Source organism: Salvelinus alpinus, chromosome 11 (genome assembly GCF_045679555.1).
Source record: "Salvelinus alpinus chromosome 11, SLU_Salpinus.1, whole genome shotgun sequence".
In the NCBI taxonomy this organism is placed as follows: Eukaryota; Metazoa; Chordata; class Actinopteri; order Salmoniformes; family Salmonidae; genus Salvelinus; species Salvelinus alpinus.
Window position 1 is genome coordinate 20,021,185 of NC_092096.1, and position 20,250 is coordinate 20,041,434.

At 42.0% G+C, this 20,250-nt stretch overlaps 1 protein-coding gene and 1 non-coding gene across 3 annotated transcripts; both read left to right on the forward strand.

The window, feature by feature from the left end:
• Positions 1-3,073: 3,073 nt before the first annotated feature.
• On the forward strand, positions 3,074-3,214 carry LOC139534961 (U4 spliceosomal RNA). The gene has a single exon (XR_011667048.1). It is a non-coding gene; the product is annotated as a U4 spliceosomal RNA (small nuclear RNA).
• Positions 3,215-4,288: 1,074 nt separating this feature from the next.
• On the forward strand, positions 4,289-19,449 carry LOC139533708 (N-acylneuraminate cytidylyltransferase-like). Of its 2 annotated transcripts, XM_071332012.1 has the most exons (6): positions 4,289-5,743; positions 6,695-6,837; positions 7,317-7,472; positions 9,799-9,929; positions 10,305-10,399; positions 15,308-19,449. In XM_071332012.1, the coding sequence occupies exons 1-6, from the start codon at positions 5,523-5,525 to the stop codon at positions 15,348-15,350; spliced, it is 789 nt and encodes a 262-aa protein (XP_071188113.1). In that variant the 5' UTR covers positions 4,289-5,522; the 3' UTR covers positions 15,351-19,449. The 2 variants fall into 2 exon arrangements, with proteins under 2 accessions (XP_071188113.1, XP_071188114.1); XM_071332013.1 differs by lacking the exon at positions 15,308-19,449 and having other exon boundaries at positions 4,291-5,743; positions 10,305-10,665.
• Positions 19,450-20,250: the final 801 nt, after the last annotated feature.

The window sequence follows — 20,250 nt, forward strand, 5'->3', positions numbered from 1 at the left end:
GCCGCGGACAAAAGCCTCTTGCAACGTCTGAGTCAGGGGTTTGTTTTGAGCACCCGACTGTACTTTTTGGGGTCTTATCCGTAGACTCTCTCCGTACTGTTTCACATGATTCTTGTGTAGGTGGTAAGAGAGGTTAGTGGTGTTTGAGCCTGTTGTTGGGACCGGCCTGTTGTCGGGACCGGCCTGTTGTCGGGACCGGCCTGTTGTCGGGACCGGTCTGTTGTCGGGACCGGCCTGTTGTCGGGACCGGTCTGTTGTCGGGACCGGCCTGTTGTCGGGACCGGTCTGTTGTCGGGACCGGCCTGTTGTCGGGACCGGTCTGTTGTCGGGACCGGCCTGCGGCATATTTAGCAGAGGACGGTTTTCTGGTCCGTGTCAGACTTCATACCCAAACCACGTCCATGTGACAGAAGTAGCCCCTCTTTTAGGTACGAGCTCCGTGTCACGTTCATTCTCCTCCATGTTTGTTTGTGTTGCAAATTTCGCAAAGCGTTGTCCAATTGACGAAATATTGGCGTAAAGAGTGTGATTTGCGAAGCAACGAAATAAACAGCATAATATGAAACGATAGACGTTTTTCTATCGTCACACGATATATATCGTCATATCGCCCAGCCCTACTTGCAACTACAGTTGAAGTGTTTTCTATTTACCTTTTTAGATTTTATACATTAATATTTTATATTTTGTTACATGTTTAATTGAACATTTGCACAAAGGTTCTAAATAAAAGGAGAAATAATCAAATATGAGTAAGTACCAAAATGTAATAAGAAATAAGCCTTTACATGTGGTCATTTTATATAAACTATTTATTCCTTGAATTTACAGAAAATGTGCTATATCATGATATGTATCGTTATCGGGATATGAAATGACCTATATCGGGATATGAGATTTTGGCCATATCGCCCAGGCCTAGTCTGGGTTTGTGAGGTCGGTTGGATGTACTGCCAAATTCTCTAAAATGACGTTGGAGGCGGCTTATGGTAGAGAAATTACATTAAGTTCTATGGCAACAGATCTGGTGGACATTCCTGCAGTCGGCATGCCAATTGAATTGCATGCTTGTGTTGTGTGACAAAACTGCACATTTTAGAGTGGCCTTTTATTGTCCCCAGCACAAGGTATGCCTGTGTAAAGACCATGCTGTTTAATCAACTTCTTGAGATGCAACACCGGTCAGGTGGATGATCTTGGCAAAGGAGAAATGCTCACTAACTTGTAAACAAATTTGTGCACAACATTTTTGAGAAATATGCTTTTTGTGCATATGGAAAATGTATTGGATCCTTTATTTCACCACATGAAACATGGGGCCAACACTTTACATGTTGCATTCATATTTTTGTTCAGTATAGAAATGGCTCTGCCATTTCCTGGTTGCCAAAATTCTAATACTTTGCCTAATTTCAGTTTATGTGACAAAACAAGCAAGTATAGTGTAGAAAATCATTTTACCATCTAAACCGCTGTGAAATATATTTTCCATAACCCTAAATATTGTATTTTCAGCTGTTTGAAGCTGCTGTACAAAACAAAGTGAAAGACACCAAATGAAACGTAGGCACGGGTAGCATAGAAATAGCACACATAGAACAGATCTACCGCTTCTTAGACTTGCTTTCAATGATATATCTATAACTCACATTTCTATGTGAATTTGGTTGGGTCACCCAAAAGTTACATATTGCAGCTTTAATGCATTTATCCTTATTAACTAACATGTTTTCTTACCTATGCTGCTAAATAGCTAGCTAGCTAGGTTTGTTTGCCAATTTGAGGTTTAAGGTAGCCTAGCTAGCTAACTAGTAAAGATGGGACCCTGAAGACTATTCCCAAGTTATCTCAACAAAATAGTAGGCAGAGAAAACCCTTGGTAGCTATTAGTACTACACTTTACATGGTTCTTAATGAATAATCTTCATATACAACAGTGTCCTTGTGTCTTTACCACCGAATGCCAACTGTATTAGACTGTAGTTATTTCTCTCAACCAGCTCACAGTCTCACTGTCAGAATTAGACGTCCATGTTTCTACAACGTCACATTTCTAAGTTGTTCCAAACGTCACATTTCAAAGTGTTTAAGGTTAAGTTAAGGCATTAACTCCAAATTCGTAAGGCTAGGCATGAACTCCGAATGGCTAAGGTTTGGAATAGGCTTAAAACAAAAATATCCCAAAACTATTTGCAGCCTTTGGAATCAGAGAAAGATGCTGAAGCTCATCTGCCATCCCCGTCCACAACGCCCTAGCAAATCCGAAACCTACGTGAACGTAACAGTGCTCACTGTTGCCCCTAGTGGCCAGGTACCACGTCATCTCCCGACATCAGACATGGATGGACGGTTGAACTGGCAGATTTTACTACAGTGGGCCTACTACCTAATGAACATTCAAGGCAAATGCCTCCATCTGGTGGTGCAAAGTGAAACATCTCCCTGGTCCATACAGCTCCCCGGTCCAGATATTGGTATGTGTAGTAAGGCTGTGTAGAAATGTAAAATATTCCTATGGAATAATAGCACCAATCTCTGACTGCAAATATTAAAAAGTTTGAATATTGCCATCGTACTGATCTCTGATATTGCCATTGTACAATTCTCTACGACTGTTCTAAACATTTCCACATCTTGTTAGGATCCGTGCCGGCAGATCAGATCAATGCAATCCGACATTTACATAACAATTGGTCAGTTCTATCCGCAATCGTTTGGACGTCCCTACCTTAAACGTCTAACCCTAACATTAAGCCCATACGCTTACCGTAAACCGTTTAAATGTCAACTTCAATGGGGCAGGGACGTCCTAAGGATCTGAAAAGCACGAACCCATGACAATGGTATGTTTCTCATCCCATCATGCATTGCGGTGTAACGTAGCTACATTTTTATTTTAAAAATACAAACTATGCACACCTCGGGTTATCGAAACGTTTTGAACACATTTTAAACATAATATAATACTATTGCACACAAATTAGCACCACACTGTACCACGACGTTATTATGAACCGTTTGCGTGAATTGTATCTTCTGTGATGGCTACCTTGCCTTTTTCAAGACTTGAATCAGCTTTGCGCAGTGGCAGTATCGTAGCCTATGAGGTCTATCCGAGGCGCGATTATTGCTAGTTGAAAACTTTACCCAATACCCCGCCGTGACGACTTGAAATATAGTCGGCATTGGCAATTTTTGACGGTCTCTAAGGAGACTGATTTTCCTGTTGAAATTAAAAAGTTAAGTAGTTGTGCGAAGTTGTAGTATCGGTCATCTCTGTCTGGAGTTCATTGAATGTGCCGTCATTTGCAGATGTACTAATAAGTGTGTATTTGTAATATGAGATTTGTGTTATCTCTGCTCTTCCATGAAAATACTAATTGAACGTTTGAATTACATGCAGCGTGCGTCTGGGTCTAGCTTCCCAGTTATGCTACATACATCAGAGTGATTTGTATCTAGTGGGCGTGCGAGTTTGTAGACAGTTTGTCCGTTATCGAACTCTGTCTCCGACTTTGGAACTGGTATGATTTCCCATTGATCATATTGTTTGTTGTTGTTGCTGTTTACCGGTAGTTGGTTTTATGTTGCTACTACTGAGGGAAAGCAGGAAAAAGAAAAGCACCCAATTGTCATACTTCACCCAATTGTCATACTTGAGTGTAAGTAAAGATACCCCAATAGAAAATGACTAAAGTAAAAGTGAAAGTCACCCAGTAAAATACAACTTGAGTAGAAGTATTTGGTTTAAATATATATAATTGCTAAATATATACTTAAGTATCAAAAGTAAAAGTACAAATCATTTAAAATGACTTATATTAAGTTAACCAGATAGCGCCATTTTTTTTATTTACGGAAAGCCAGGTGCACTCCACGCTGAGACATATTTTACAAATGAAGCATGTGTGTTTAGGGAGTCCGCCAGATCAGAGCAGTAGGGATGACCAGGGAGGTTCTCTTGATAAGCGCGTGATTTTGACAATTTTCCTGTCCTGCTAAGCGTTCAAAATGTAACGACTACTTTTGGGTGTCAAGGAATATGTATGGAGTAAAAAGTACAATATTGTCTTATGGAATGTAGTAAAGTAAAAGTAGTCAAAAATATAAATATTAAAGTACAGACCCCCAAAAACTACTTAAGTGGTATTTTAAAGTATTTTTTATGTATTCTACAGTAGTATATTAAAACACTGTAGAATAATGAGCCAGATATTTCACCGGATGTATAAAATTTAATGTGAAGCATCCGTTTGACGTTTCCACTCACTACCAAATATGGTGATGAGAGGAAGCCCAGTGCCCGGCAGTGGGAGAAGATGGAGCGAGATGGATTTTTGCCGAAATTCTGCACATTTACTTATCGATTAAGCTAGTGATGGGAAAACAAATGCATTGAGCATTTCCATACAATTGTGTCGAAAATAGGTTCATTACACGAGGCTTTGATCAACAACGTGTACACTAGTGGCACCTGCTGGTCAAAATAAGCCTTTTCCTATTCTACCGAAACGAATACCAAACCAATCAGGTGGTTATTCGACAAAACACAACTTCGGAGGTCATTGATAACGTGTTTCCGATAAAGCGATACAAAATCGGCACACTGCTTAATGATTTCGATGCATGACTCAGAGCTCCCGGTATCATCTTATCTCCATACATGTTTATGTTTTCAAAACTAGAATCAGTAACAGAGTGTACTGCTTTTTGTGGACTTTATTTACCATTTGCCAAAGTTTCTAAAAATGCTGTTGTTTAGAAGGAGTGTAAGGCCGAATTGAGTTATTGCACACGCGCACTGCACAGAGTTGTCGTTTTCTAGCAGAAATATGCAAAGAAATGCTAGAACCTTGTTTGTTCTTTGAGTAATTTGCTCCCATTGGAAACAGAAGGCCATATTCTATCTTGGTTATATCTAACAATTACACAACAACTACCTAATACACACAAATCTAAAGGGATGGAATTATAAAGTAGCTTACGTTTATAAAAACAAATATTTGTTGTACCCTGTTATTTTCCGTTATCAGAGCCAGCTGGAAATACTAAATACTTTACCGTAAGTACTACTGTTTGGTTGGCTAGCGCAATTTAATTGTTGTCTATGATGAGTAAGTACATTTCCATTATTTTGTGTAATATTGAAACCGGGAGTTCTGTGATTGAAAAGATAGACATTGGACATGCTTCTACCCTTTTGCACCTCGGGAATCGTCGTTTCGATAATATATAGCCATCATAGTGTTTTACGCGTTGGCCTCAATCATTACGGTACAATTCTATGGTGACGTTCTTTCTGATTTCGTAGCCACAATGAAATATCATATAACAGCTACAGTGAGTTAGAACACAATAAGTAGCTAGCTAGATTCATCAGCCGACTACTACACATATAGCTACCGCCAACGTTACTAGTTAGTTAGCTAACGTTACTAGTTAGTTAGCTAACGTTAGCTAAGTTACAGTGATACCGCCACGTCTTCTTAACCTCCCACTGGGCTACTGAGTGACCCTTTACAATGGCCGCTGAAAGAAAACGTAAGCGATCGGGCATCGAAGATGTGAGAGACAGAAAAGCAAAGGTTATTAAAGACAGCGGTGAGAAGAGACACATCGCAGCCCTGATCCTCGCGAGGGGAGGCAGTAAGGGGATCCCCCTGAAGAATATCAAAATGCTAGCCGGTGTCCCGCTCATTGGATGGGTTCTCAGAGCTGCAGTGGACTCCAAACAGTTTGACAGGTAATTCAGTTCAATCTAATAGTCAAATGTCTTTCAATCGAACTACTGTATACGGAGTTGCTTTGATAGAAGCTTGGTAGGCTGGCTACATTACAACCCACATTTAAAAATACTAGTATACTATGATATTAATACCATAGTATTCACTGTAGTGTTTTTGCGGACTTTACTGTATTATTCACTGTAGTATAGTGTATTATTTACAGTTAACTATAGTATACATATTGTAGTAAAATAACGAGTATATACTATAGTAATTCATGTAGTGTTTTCGCGGACTGTAGTATTTACTATAGTGTTTTTGTTTTTATATCTTTGACATAGAAGTGGAGGCTTTCTCTCCTAACTAGAGAAATACTAAAAGAGCTAATGTTCCATAACCTGTAGGTAGCTAGGACTGGGATGTGAACAGATAGTTCAGCACTTTACTCTTTTCTAACTGTAGGGAACACAATACATTGGCTATACTTGGCATGTCGGTTTCTCACTTATGGGTGGCAAAAATGGGGATATGGGGGAGGAGAATGGGCAGGGTATATGCAAATTACTGTAGTATTTACTATAGTTAAAAAGGGTAGTGTTTTTGGGGACATTACTGTAGCATTTACTATATATACTATTCTACAGTATACTACAACATTCTCTACTAAGTACTACACATGAGCAAGGGATACTACAGTGTACTGTAGTATAGTATATTACAGTTTATTACAGAATTCTATTGTAAGTACTGTAGTATTCTATACTAAACTAGTATATTTAAATGTTATTAAGCATGTTGACATTCTTGTTTTGGGTGCATGGATAATATTGTTATTTGAAAGTTGTATGTGTGTACAGTCTCTGAATGAACCCCCTGGTTTGGGCTTGGCCACACAAGACTGGATTGCACTAATGTAGTCTACATGTTATAAAGCCTGAGGAATCAACTTCTCCCCTTCTTTCTCCCAGTGTGTGGGTATCAACTGACCATGATGACATTGAGAAGGTAGCCAAGGCATGGGGAGCTCAGGTTCACCGCAGGAGCCCAGAGGTGTCCAAAGACTCCTCCAGCTCTCTCGACACCATCCAGGAATTCGCCCGATTAAACCCAGGTAGGGGGTGAATGTCAAGTTTATTTCCTTGATTCCTCATGTGTGCTGTGAGAAGGAGACAAGGAGGGAGGAGGCGTGAGGAGGATTCTCTGTGGCAACAATGTCAATGTTGGTTATATTTTATTGTGACAGAACCACACCCTCTGTGACGCTTCACTATCTTTGTAATGACTATTTGGCAGCGCTTTGTTATAGATGTCAGCTGTTAATGTAATATATGCAGAACTTGTTTAGCCACTAGCTTGACTAAGGCTCTGGAACGGTATGTATCAAGTATCTCAGAGTACGAATGCTGATCTAGGATCAGGTCCCCCCGTCCATGTAGTCTTATTCATTGTGATCTATGAGGCAACATTAGGGATTAGCCCAATAAAGTGGGACCCACTCCATAGCTTCAATTGACAAGATTATTCATATCTCATACTGTTTCTCATACTCTTCTGGTATCTCATAGTCTGCTGTGTGTTGTCCTCCTCCAGAGGTGGATGTGATCTGTCACATCCAGGCCACGTCTCCCTGCCTGCACCCCTTCCACCTGAAGGAGGCCCTGGAGATGATCACCAAGCAGGGCTTCACGTCCGTCTTCTCCGTGGTCCGACGACACCACTTCCGCTGGCAGGAGGTGAAGAAAGGAGGTACGGGACAGACGTGTGTTATGTTTAGGACCTTACACTTATTATCAGTTAACTGGAGAGGTTCCAACATAATGTACAGGTCTGTCAGGAGTCAGTCCCTTCACTTGTCCTTTATACCGCTGCACAAGTTTCCTAAGCATGACTAAGCAGACACAGATACAAGGAATGAGTATCAGGGTGGGAGAGTGAGGGAGGCTATTATCTTGTATCTAGTTCCTCTTCTGCTTGACTCACACCCTGTGAACAAACCATAAGCACATCGCAACTTAATAACACAAAACAACAATTCTCATTATCTGACAGTTTACAGAACATGCCAACCTTGAGAAAGAACACAGTGTGTACAGCTTATAACATTTTCCACTACACTGTGCCTGAGGAAAAACTGTCCCTCACTTTATCAGTAGGGTCAGGAGTTTGTCCTGACCATGTGACCAGAGCCAGGAAAAACTCTAGTGCCCTAGATATTTAGTGTTTGAAAACAGCTACACATCATATCTTGATGTAAGATGCTAACTAATGCTCAATGATAAAGGTGTTTATAAGAGCGTCTGCTAAATGACTAACTAATGCTCAATGATAAATGTGTTTATAAGAGCGTCTGCTAAATGACTAACTAATGCTCAATGTCGGTTAGGACATCTACTTTGTGCATGACACAAGTAATTTTTCCAACAATTGTTTACAGACAGATTATTTCACTTATAATTCATACTATCACAATTCCAGTGGGTCAGAAGTTTATATACACTAACTTGACTGTGCCTTTAAACAGCTTGGAAAACAGAAAATGATGTCATGGCTTTAGAAGCTTCTGATAGGCTAATTTACATCATTTGAGTCAATTGGAGGTGTACCTGTGGATGTATTTCAAAGACTACCTTCCAACTCATTGCCTCTATGCTTGACATCATGGGAAAATCTAAAGAAATCAGCCATGACCTCAGAAAATAAATTGTAGACCTCCACAAGTCTCGTTCATCCTTGGGAGCAATTTCCAAATGCCTGAAGGTACCACGTTCATCTGTGCAAACAATAGTTTGCAAGTATAAACACCATGGGACCATGCAGCGTCATACCGCTCAGGAAGGAGACGCATTCGGTCTCCTAGAGATTAATGTACTATGGTGCAAAAAGTACAAATCAATCCCAAAACAACAGCAAAGGACCTTGTGAAGATGCTGGAGGAAACAGGTACAAAAGTATCTATTTTCACAGTTAAACGAGTCCTATATTGACATAACCTGAAAGGCCGCTCAGCAAGGAAGAGGACACTGCTCCAAAACCGCCATAAAAAAGCCAGACTATGGTTTGCAACTGCACATGGGGACAAAGCTCGTATTTCTTGGAGAAATGTCCTCCGGTCTGATGAAACAAAAATAGAACTGTTTGGCCATAATGACCATCGTTATGTTTGGAGGAAAAAGGGGGAGGCTTGCAAGCCAAAGAACACCATCCCAACCGTGAAGCACGGGGGTGGCAGCATCATGTTGTGGGGGTGCTTTTCTGCAGGAGGGACTGGTGCACTTCACAAAATAGATGGCATCAGGTAGGAAAATTATGTGGATATATTGAAGCAACATCTCAAGACATCAGTCAGGAAGTTAAAGCTTGGTCGTAAATGGGTCTTCCAAATGGACAATGACCCCAAGCATACTTCCAAAGTTGTGGCAAAATGGCTTAAGGACAACAAAGTTAAGGTATTGGAGTGGCCATCACAAAGCCCTGATCTCAATCCCATAGAAAATTTGTGGGCAGAACTGAAAAAGCTTGTGCGAGCAAGGAGGCCTACAAACCTGACTCAGTTACACCAGCTCTGTCAGGAGGAATGGGCCAAAATTCACCCAACTTATTGTGGGAAGCTTCTGGAAGGCTACCCGAAACATTTGACCCAAGTTAAACAATTTAAAGGCAATGCTGCCAGATACTAATTGAGTTTATGTAAACTTCTGACCCACTGGGAATGTGATGAAAGAAATTAAAGCTGAAATAAATAATTATCTCTACTATTATTCTGACATTTCACATTCCTAAAATAACTGACTTAAGACAGGGAATTTTTACTTGGATTAAATATCAGGAATTGTGAAAAACTGTATTTAAATGTATTTGGCTAAGGTGTATGTAAACTTCCGACTTCAACTGTAAATATAGTACCTTTCACAAGCACATTACATGGAAGTAACTCCATCCACCACTAATCACTGTGTATCACAATAGAGAGATGAGGGGTGTTTAGACAAATGAGTTTTTCTCCTGACCAGTAAGTAGTCTGGTTTCTAGTTATAACCTATAACATTGACTATGTGTTCTCTCTCCTGTTCAGGTAGTGTAACCACCCAGTCTCTGAACTTAGACCCGTCTAACAGGCCCCGGAGACAGGACTGGGATGGAGAGCTGTGTGAGAATGGATCTTTCTACATTTATACCAGAGCGACGATAGAGAGAGGCCTGCAGGTAACTGGCACTATACCCCATCAGGGCCCATAGTCACAAAGCGTCTCAGGATAGGAGTGCTGGTCTAGGATCAGTTTTCCCTTTTCAATCATTATGAATACGTCTATATGGACAGGGAGGACCTGATCCTAGATCAGCAGCCCTACTCTGAGATGCTTTATGAATACAGGCCCTGATGTGTATGTCTGTTGCTGGTGGTGAACCCTATTCCCCTCAGGGGATCAATAACGTTTATTCATTCAGTGGACGTGAGCCTGACTAGAAACAACCTACACACTGAGAGATGGACTGATCTGTGATACTACTAGATATTCTATTGTTAACTGGTGTTTTGAATGCTAATAGAAATGCCCTTTGTGTTGTTGTCTTTCTCAGGGGGGGAAGTGGGCTTATTATGAGATGCTGCCAGAGTACAGTGTGGATATTGATGTGGATATCGACTGGCCCGTGGCAGAACAGAGAGTACTGAGGTAGTCTGAAATCTCTGACCTAGAATTTCAAGTTCACACTCTGTTCAAGTCATTCACTCCGAACCACCTCTGTCTCTCTCTCTATCTCTGTCTCCTCTCTGTCTCTCGGAAAGTGTTTATTTGAATGCACTTTAAATATAATTAGATTTTGTGGTAAAGCAACACAATGAACAATGCTGTAACACAGAGGAGTGGTTCTCCAAATGTATTTCCCTGTGTGTGTTGTTCCTGTTCAGGTTTGGTTACTTTGGCCTGGACAAGCCTGAGGTGTATTTCCCTGTGTGTGTTGTTCCTCTCCAGGTTTGGTTACTTTGGTCTGGACAAGCCTGAGGTGTATTTCCCTGTGTGTGTTGTTCCTGTTCAGGTTTGGTTACTTTGGCCTGGACAAGCCTGAGGTGTATTTCCCTGTGTGCGTTGTTCCTGTTCAGGTTTGGTTACTTTGGCCTGGACAAGCCTGAGGTGTATTTCCCTGTGTGTGTTGTTCCTGTTCAGGTTTGGTTACTTTGGCCTGGACAAGCCTGAGGTGTATTTCCCTGTGTGTGTTGTTCCTGTTCAGGTTTGGTTACTTTGGCCTGGACAAGCCTGAGGTGTATTTCCCTGTGTGCGTTGTTCCTGTTCAGGTTTGGTTACTTTGGCCTGGACAAGCCTGAGGTGTATTTCCCTGTGTGTGTTGTTCCTGTTCAGGTTTGGTTACTTTGGCCTGGACAAGCCTGAGGTGTATTTCCCTGTGTGCGTTGTTCCTGTTCAGGTTTGGTTACTTTGGCCTGGACAAGCCTGAGGTGTATTTCCCTGTGTGTGTTGTTCCTGTTCAGGTTTGGTTACTTTGGCCTGGACAAGCCTGAGGTGTATTTCCCTGTGTGTGTTGTTCCTGTTCAGGTTTGGTTACTTTGGCCTGGACAAGCCTGAGGTGTATTTCCCTGTGTGTGTTGTTCCTGTTCAGGTTTGGTTACTTTGGCCTGGACAAGCCTGAGGTGTATTTCCCTGTGTGCGTTGTTCCTGTTCAGGTTTGGTTACTTTGGCCTGGACAAGCCTGAGGTGTATTTCCCTGTGTGCGTTGTTCCTGTTCAGGTTTGGTTACTTTGGCCTGGACAAGCCTGAGGTGTATTTCCCTGTGTGCGTTGTTCCTGTTCAGGTTTAGTTACTTTGGCCTGGACAAGCCTGAGGTGTATTTCCCTGTGTGCGTTGTTCCTGTTCAGGTTTGGTTACTTTGGCCTGGACAAGCCTGAGGTGTATTTCCCTGTGTGCGTTGTTCCTGTTCAGGTTTAGTTACTTTGGCCTGGACAAGCCTGAGGTGTATTTCCCTGTGTGTGTTGTTCCTCTCCAGGTTTGGTTACTTTGGCTTGGACAAGCCTGAGGTGTATTTCCCTGTGTGTGTTGTTCCTGTCCAGGTTTGGTTACTTTGGTCTGGACAAGCCTGAGGTGTATTTCCCTGTGTGTGTTGTTCCTCTCCAGGTTTGGTTACTTTGGTCTGGACAAGCCTGAGGTGTATTTCCCTGTGTGTGTTGTTCCTGTCCAGGGTTGGTTACTTTGGCCTGGACAAGCCTGAGGTGTATTTCCCTGTGTGTGTTGTTCCTGTTCAGGTTTGGTTACTTTGGCCTGGACAAGCCTGAGGTGTATTTCCCTGTGTGTGTTGTTCCTGTTCAGGTTTGGTTACTTTGGCCTGGACAAGCCTGAGGTGTATTTCCCTGTGTGCGTTGTTCCTGTTCAGGTTTAGTTACTTTGGCCTGGACAAGCCTGAGGTGTATTTCCCTGTGTGTGTTGTTCCTCTCCAGGTTTGGTTACTTTGGCTTGGACAAGCCTGAGGTGTATTTCCCTGTGTGTGTTGTTCCTGTCCAGGTTTGGTTACTTTGGTCTGGACAAGCCTGAGGTGTATTTCCCTGTGTGTGTTGTTCCTCTCCAGGTTTGGTTACTTTGGTCTGGACAAGCCTGAGGTGTATTTCCCTGTGTGTGTTGTTCCTGTCCAGGGTTGGTTACTTTGGCCTGGACAAGCCTGAGGTGTATTTCCCTGTGTGTGTTGTTCCTCTCCAGGTTTGGTTACTTTGGCCTGGACAAGCCTGAGGTGTATTTCCCTGTGTGTGTTGTTCCTGTTCAGGTTTGGTTACTTTGGCCTGGACAAGCCTGAGGTGTATTTCCCTGTGTGTGTTGTTCCTGTCCAGTTTTGGTTACTTTGGTCTGGACAAGCTTGAGGTGTATTTCCCTGTGTGTGTTGTTCCTCTCCAGGTTTGGTTACTTTGGCCTGGACAAGCCTGAGGTGTATTTCCCTGTGTGTGTTGTTCCTCTCCAGGTTTGGTTACTTTGGCCTGGACAAGCCTGAGGTGTATTTCCCTGTGTGTGTTGTTCCTCTCCAGGTTTGGTTACTTTGGTCTGGACAAGCCTGAGATGTATTTCCCTGTGTGTGTTGTTCCTCTCCAGGTTTGGTTACTTTGGCCTGGACAAGCCTGAGATGTATTTCCCTGTGTGTGTTGTTCCTGTCCAGGTTTGGTTACTTTGGTCTGGACAAGCCTGAGGTGTATTTCCCTGTGTGTGTTGTTCCTGTCCAGGTTTGGTTACTTTGGTCTGGACAAGCCTGAGATGTATTTCCCTGTGTGTGTTGTTCCTGTCCAGGTTTGGTTACTTTGGCCTGGACAAGCCTGAGATGTATTTCCCTGTGTGTGTTGTTCCTGTCCAGGTTTGGTTACTTTGGTCTGGACAAGCCTGAGGTGTATTTCCCTGTGTGTGTTGTTCCTGTCCAGGTTTGGTTACTTTGGTCTGGACAAGCCTGAGATGTATTTCCCTGTGTGTGTTGTTCCTCTCCAGGTTTGGTTACTTTGGCTTGGACAAGCCTGAGGTGTATTTCCCTGTGTGTGTTGTTCCTGTCCAGGTTTGGTTACTTTGGTCTGGACAAGCCTGAGGTGTATTTCCCTGTGTGTGTTGTTCCTCTCCAGGTTTGGTTACTTTGGTCTGGACAAGCCTGAGGTGTATTTCCCTGTGTGTGTTGTTCCTGTCCAGGGTTGGTTACTTTGGCCTGGACAAGCCTGAGGTGTATTTCCCTGTGTGTGTTGTTCCTCTCCAGGTTTGGTTACTTTGGCCTGGACAAGCCTGAGGTGTATTTCCCTGTGTGTGTTGTTCCTGTTCAGGTTTGGTTACTTTGGCCTGGACAAGCCTGAGGTGTATTTCCCTGTGTGTGTTGTTCCTGTCCAGTTTTGGCTACTTTGGTCTGGACAAGCTTGAGGTGTATTTCCCTGTGTGTGTTGTTCCTCTCCAGGTTTGGTTACTTTGGCCTGGACAAGCCTGAGGTGTATTTCCCTGTGTGTGTTGTTCCTCTCCAGGTTTGGTTACTTTGGCCTGGACAAGCCTGAGGTGTATTTCCCTGTGTGTGTTGTTCCTCTCCAGGTTTGGTTACTTTGGTCTGGACAAGCCTGAGGTGTATTTCCCTGTGTGTGTTGTTCCTCTCCAGGTTTGGTTACTTTGGCCTGGACAAGCCTGAGATGTATTTCCCTGTGTGTGTTGTTCCTGTCCAGGTTTGGTTACTTTGGTCTGGACAAGCCTGAGGTGTATTTCCCTGTGTGTGTTGTTCCTGTCCAGGTTTGGTTACTTTGGTCTGGACAAGCCTGAGATGTATTTCCCTGTGTGTGTTGTTCCTGTCCAGGTTTGGTTACTTTGGCCTGGACAAGCCTGAGATGTATTTCCCTGTGTGTGTTGTTCCTGTCCAGGTTTGGTTACTTTGGTCTGGACAAGCCTGAGGTGTATTTCCCTGTGTGTGTTGTTCCTGTCCAGGTTTGGTTACTTTGGTCTGGACAAGCCTGAGATGTATTTCCCTGTGTGTGTTGTTCCTCTCCAGGTTTGGTTACTTTGGCCTGGACAAGCCTGAGGTGTATTTCCCTGTGTGTGTTGTTCCTCTCCAGGTTTGGTTACTTTGGTCTGGACAAGCCTGAGGTGTATTTCCCTGTGTGTGTTGTTCCTGTCCAGGTTTGGTTACTTTGGTCTGGACAAGCCTGAGGTGTATTTCCCTGTGTGTGTTGTTCCTCTCCAGGTTTGGTTACTTTGGTCTGGACAAGCCTGAGGTGTATTTCCCTGTGTGTGTTGTTCCTCTCCAGGTTTGATTACTTTGGTCTGGACAAGCCTGAGGTGTATTTCCCTGTGTGCGTTGTTCCTCTCCAGGTTTGTTTACTTTGGCCTGGACAAGCCTGAGGTGTATTTCCCTGTGTGTGTTGTTCCTCTCCAGGTTTGTTTACTTTGGCCTGGACAAGCCTGAGGTGTATTTCCCTGTGTGTGTTGTTCCTCTCCAGGTTTGGTTACTTTGGTCTGGACAAGCCTGAGGTGTATTTCCCTGTGTGTGTTGTTCCTGTCCAGGTTTGGTTACTTTGGCCTGGACAAGCCTGAGGTGTATTTCACTGTGTGTGTTGTTCCTCTCCAGGTTTGGTTACTTTGGCCTGGACAAGCCTGAGGTGTATTTCCCTGTGTGTGTTGTTCCTGTTCAGGTTTGGTTACTTTGGCCTGGACAAGCCTGAGGTGTATTTCCCTGTGTGTGTTGTTCCTGTCCAGTTTTGGTTACTTTGGTCTGGACAAGCTTGAGGTGTATTTCCCTGTGTGTGATGTTCCTCTCCAGGTTTGGTTACTTTGGCCTGGACAAGCCTGAGGTGTATTTCCCTGTGTGTGTTGTTCCTCTCCAGGTTTGGTTACTTTGGCCTGGACAAGCCTGAGGTGTATTTCCCTGTGTGTGTTGTTCCTCTCCAGGTTTGGTTACTTTGGTCTGGACAAGCCTGAGGTGTATTTCCCTGTGTGTGTTGTTCCTCTCCAGGTTTGGTTACTTTGGCCTGGACAAGCCTGAGATGTATTTCCCTGTGTGTGTTGTTCCTCTCCAGGTTTGGTTACTTTGGCCTGGACAAGCCTGAGATGTATTTCCCTGTGTGTGTTGTTCCTGTCCAGGTTTGGTTACTTTGGTCTGGACAAGCCTGAGGTGTATTCCTGAATAAAGCCCTGATCATCGACATACCTGACGATAACTAACAACTGCGAGTGACAGTTTGTCTGTGGTTTCATCCATTTGCCATGCCAAACAATGTGGAGTATCAACCTATTTTAATGGATGATGCGATGGAAGCTATCAAATCATTCTGAATTGATGTTGACATCCCAGAGGAGACAGTAGAAACGTCCATATGGCTCAGCAAGTAAAGCATCGTACAGTGCAATTACCTCTGCTAGCTCAATGGATGTATAAATATGAAGCTTGGCGTTTAAACTCACTACCAAATATGGTAGTGAGAGGAAGCCCACTGGTGGGGAGTGGGAGAAGATGGAACGAGGTGGATTTTGGCCTACATTCTGAAAAACGTCTAATCGATTAAACATTTTCTCAATACAGTTTTATGTTCCCAAAACTAGAATCGGTTACGAACAGAGTGGACTAAGTTTTGTAGACTTTAGCCTTTGCCGAAGTTTTTTTTAAATCGCGTTGTTTAGAAGAAGTACAAAGTCGAATTGAGTTATTGCACACGCGCATTTCACAGAGTAGGCGTTCCCTAATGGAAATATGCAGATGTATGCTAGAACGGGCCAATAGGATCTCGCTAGCTCGTGCTTGGCTCTGCCCACCTCCTTGCCTGTTCTGCCCACTATGACTAATCTGTTCCCATTGGAAACGACAGGCTGTGGTCTATCTTAGTTTAGTTATAAACAATCTTTGCTGGTACTGTAGGTAGCTAGCTACTTGCTACTAAAGTTAACAGGGAAAATTTCAATAAATGGCACTAACTCAACGGAAAAATAATTTTCTAACACCAAGTAAACAATATATAATCTACCTCTGTGTCCTGTAGTTTTGAATTGAATAATATGCGCTATCACTATTCACAATCTATCCAACAATGTCACCAACACACCAAGCTTCTAAGTGGAACATGCATAGTACTAGGTTCATTCTCTAATCTTTTGATTGGATGGACAACAGGTCAGCTCATACTGCAAAAGCTTTGATTGGTTGGAGGACATCCTCTGGAAGTTGTCATAATTACCATGTAGATCTATGGAAGGGGGTGAGGAGCACGAGCCTACTAGATTTTGTATTGAAGTCAATGTAGCCAGAGGAGGACGCAAAATAACTGTCTCCTGGCTCCACCGTGGTGCTATCCTAGTGGGGTCTGTACTATTGTAGTCTAATCTACTAATGTAGACCTTCATTGCAAAACAGTGCATTTTAATCAGGTATTTGGTGACATTTGAATACATTTAAGTACAGTTTAGCTAAAAATGCTAACTTTTTTGTTTGATTTGTATTATTTATCTGAAATTCACTGAGTAGGATGGTCCTCCCCTTCCTCATCTGATAATCATCCACTTCTTATGAAGGGGAATATCAACTCAGAGTTTTTAGTTGTGATGGTTGTTTAGCAACTAAACTGATGTGTGTGCAATTATGGGGCAAAACAGACAGGCAAATTTAGATTGTTGACAACATGTAAACTATATTTAGTCTTGAATATTTATTGAAAACATAAATACATTTGCAAAACGAGGACTTGTCTCAAATACATTGTTACAGTTGTTGGTTGGTTAGCTAGCTAGCGAATTTGAATACACATAAGAACGGCATAAAACACAGCATTTGAATATTACATTTAAATTAGTTAAAAAGTACATATTGTTAAAAACAATAGAAACAACCATGAATAAAATTACTTTTTCTTGTAAAACATCCCATCTGTAAAAGCCATTTAAAATGTGTACAAATGATTTAACAAAAGTAAAACATTTTTAAGACATGAAAACATGTTTAAAAAGTAACTTTGTTAAAAAGCTGTCTTCTTTGTACAGGAACGGGGTGAGTCCTTATCAAACTCGCCTCCCCCTGCTCTTCCGAATCAATAACCATCCTGTCCTTCCGGGCCCAGAGGAGATCCCTCCCCTAGGGACATCGCCCTAGGCGCCGCAGCGCTGTCAGGCCGTAGGGGCTAATTAGACCACAAATAGAACAATGAGACAGATATTTCAACGGATGTTTCAACATTTGATCCCAATATAGTTTTCTGTTCCCAAACGAATATATGTTATGAACAGAGTGGACTAAGTTTTGTAGATTTTACCCTTTGCCAAAGTTTTACAACATTGCGTTGTTTAGAAGGAGTGCATGGGCGAATGTAGTTATTGCACACCTCACAGAGTAGAGGTTCTCTAAAGGAAATATGCAAATGTCTACTAGAATGCGCCAATAGGCTCTCGCTAGCTCGTGCTTGACTCAGCCCCCCTCCTTACCTGTTTTGCCCACTATGACTCTTTGTTCCCATTGGAAACGACAGGCTGTGGTCTATCTTGGGTTAGTTATACAAATCTTTGATAAGACCCTCCGATAACCACTTCCACCGAACCAGCAATGCTGCCAGCTTCAAAGCGAAGTGGAATCCCATGTGTTATTTTTTTAGTATGCACAATTTCACACAAAAGAATGGAAAGGCGTGCCTAATAAAATGCCACGTGTATTTGTTTGTCGGATTTCGAGACTTGACACATGTAAAAGATTAAATACCTCCCAAATTAAATGGTTAACTGTTATTTAGGATTGTATCTTGTAAAACGACAGGGGGAATTTGTTAATTAGAATTTCATGCTCGTTTTATTATTTCAAATTGGAACATGAATTGACTCATTCAAGTAAGGAGTGTGTCCCAAAATTGATGGGTTTATAGAGCCCCACATTGGGGCGACAGGTAGCCTAGTGGCTTTAGAGCGTTGGGCCAGTAACTGAAAGGTTGCTAGATTTAATCCCTGAGCTGACAAGGGAAACATCTGTCGTTCTGCCCCTGAAGAAGGCTGTCATTGTAAATAAGAATTTGTTCTTAACTGACTTGCCTAGTTAAATAAAATTCATACACTCATAAAACCTAGCGGTCAAACAGGGACATTTTTCTCATAGAGAATTTTTGAAACACTTAAAATAAGGGCTGTGTTTCGTGTAGGCTTACCCTGGCATGAAGTTTTGATAACCATGTAAACCTCTCTCGGTCAAGGTGACTTTGATCAATATATTTGTCTCTTTTTACTCTCAGATTCAAAAATGCTATTTAGCATCAAAGTAGACAGACATCATGCAAGACTACAAATCCCTGCAGGCTCCTGCACGTCGTCTCTAGCTGACACCTTTGCTAACTTGTATTGTGTCAATTTAAAACTTGCACAAAACAGTTCACAGCAGGACTGTCACCAGCGTTTCATCAAATTCGTGGCTGAGGGGTTTGTGGGTCCGAGAAAAAAATTGCCTTTTCTAAAATCCTTTCCTGCAATTCTACATGACTGGAGACATTACAATAATATTTCTTTATACCACATCGAAATGACAAGCTACTCTGACATTTACAGACTGAGATCAACAAAACGAACGACCCGTGTCTTAAATGCAACCAACAGCATAGGCCAATGAAAATAGTGGATAGACAGATTTTACACCTACAACATGAGTAGGAAATTATAGTACACCATCTTTCCAGTTTATTGACAGCCACAACTCAACAATCAGCTCTTTTATATTTGCCGAGCGAGATGCCCAATTGCAGGATTCCTGACTGTAGACTCGGCCTATGCGCTCATAATGTGACAAACAAAACACAATCTAAAGCAATAAAGCTTTTGATCCTCTGTGGCTAAATTATGCTGGTGTATTATTTGCAATTATTTAATTTATTTATAGAGGAGTAATTATTTAATTTGGTAAATGTATTTCAATGTATCTGCAGCACTTCCAGCATCCCTTCCTGCAGCGCTGTTTTCTTTCAAGGCCAAATAAATTAATCAACACTTCTTATTATTAATTCAATCGATTGTGGTTTGTAGCCCCATATGACGTTATTGTGTAGTTAGACCTACTGTTAAAATAATATTTAAAATAATAATCTATCAACAAGTAGCCTACAATTACGAGAATCAATTCAGTAAATCAATGAAGCCAATAGTGGTTTCAGCTATATTGTTATTGAAACGATGTCGGCCGTATGAACTTTTAAAACAATAAAAACACATGTCAAATGACTTGAATAGCCTATGGTAAAAGTGTACAAATGTGTATTCGCATCAGTAGCCAAAGTGACTGAAATGCATCAGAAAAGTCTTGGAAAGTTCAGGAAAACATCAGGGAAGCGTATCAGGTAGGTTATAGGCCTAATGTGTGTGTAGAGAAGATCTGCATTGCTTTAAATTGCGAGACTAATGATCATGAGCACTCACATCAACTTAGCTAACATTTCCAAGCCTAATTATAACCACATATCCAAACGGAGATTCGGTGAAATCTGACATTGATTGATTTATCAAGATGAGTGCCCATTCTTGTCTCAAAGCAGCGAAATGACTGTTCCAATCAAAACGGTGCTGGAATTATCAGTTGACCACATGTCTTGACATTTATTATAACCAGTGGTGTTAACCAGTTGGTCCCGTGTGGCTCAGTTGGTAGAGCATGGCGCTTGCAACGCCAGGGTTGTGGGTTCAATTCCCACGGGGGGACCAGGATGAATATGTATGAACTTTCCAATTTGTAAGTCGCTCTGGATAAGAGCGTCTGCTAAATGATGTAAATGTGTAGTGGTATTTTGTTAGGAGCCCTATTAAGCCATCATTTCTGAATGAAAGTTTGTACGACATGAAGCCTATTGGTTAATTAAAATATACATACAATGCATCATCCAAATTGCATGATTGCCTATGCCTACACATACTGTAAGTGGCGAAAGGAACATTTAATATATTTTCAATCCTAAAACAGCAAATTAGGCCTACCTTATCATAAATTAGGCCATCATCAGTATCAATCGTGAATGATAATTCTTCACATTTTACAGGTGAAACGGCCCTGCTGCATGCAGTCAACCATTTAATCCCAA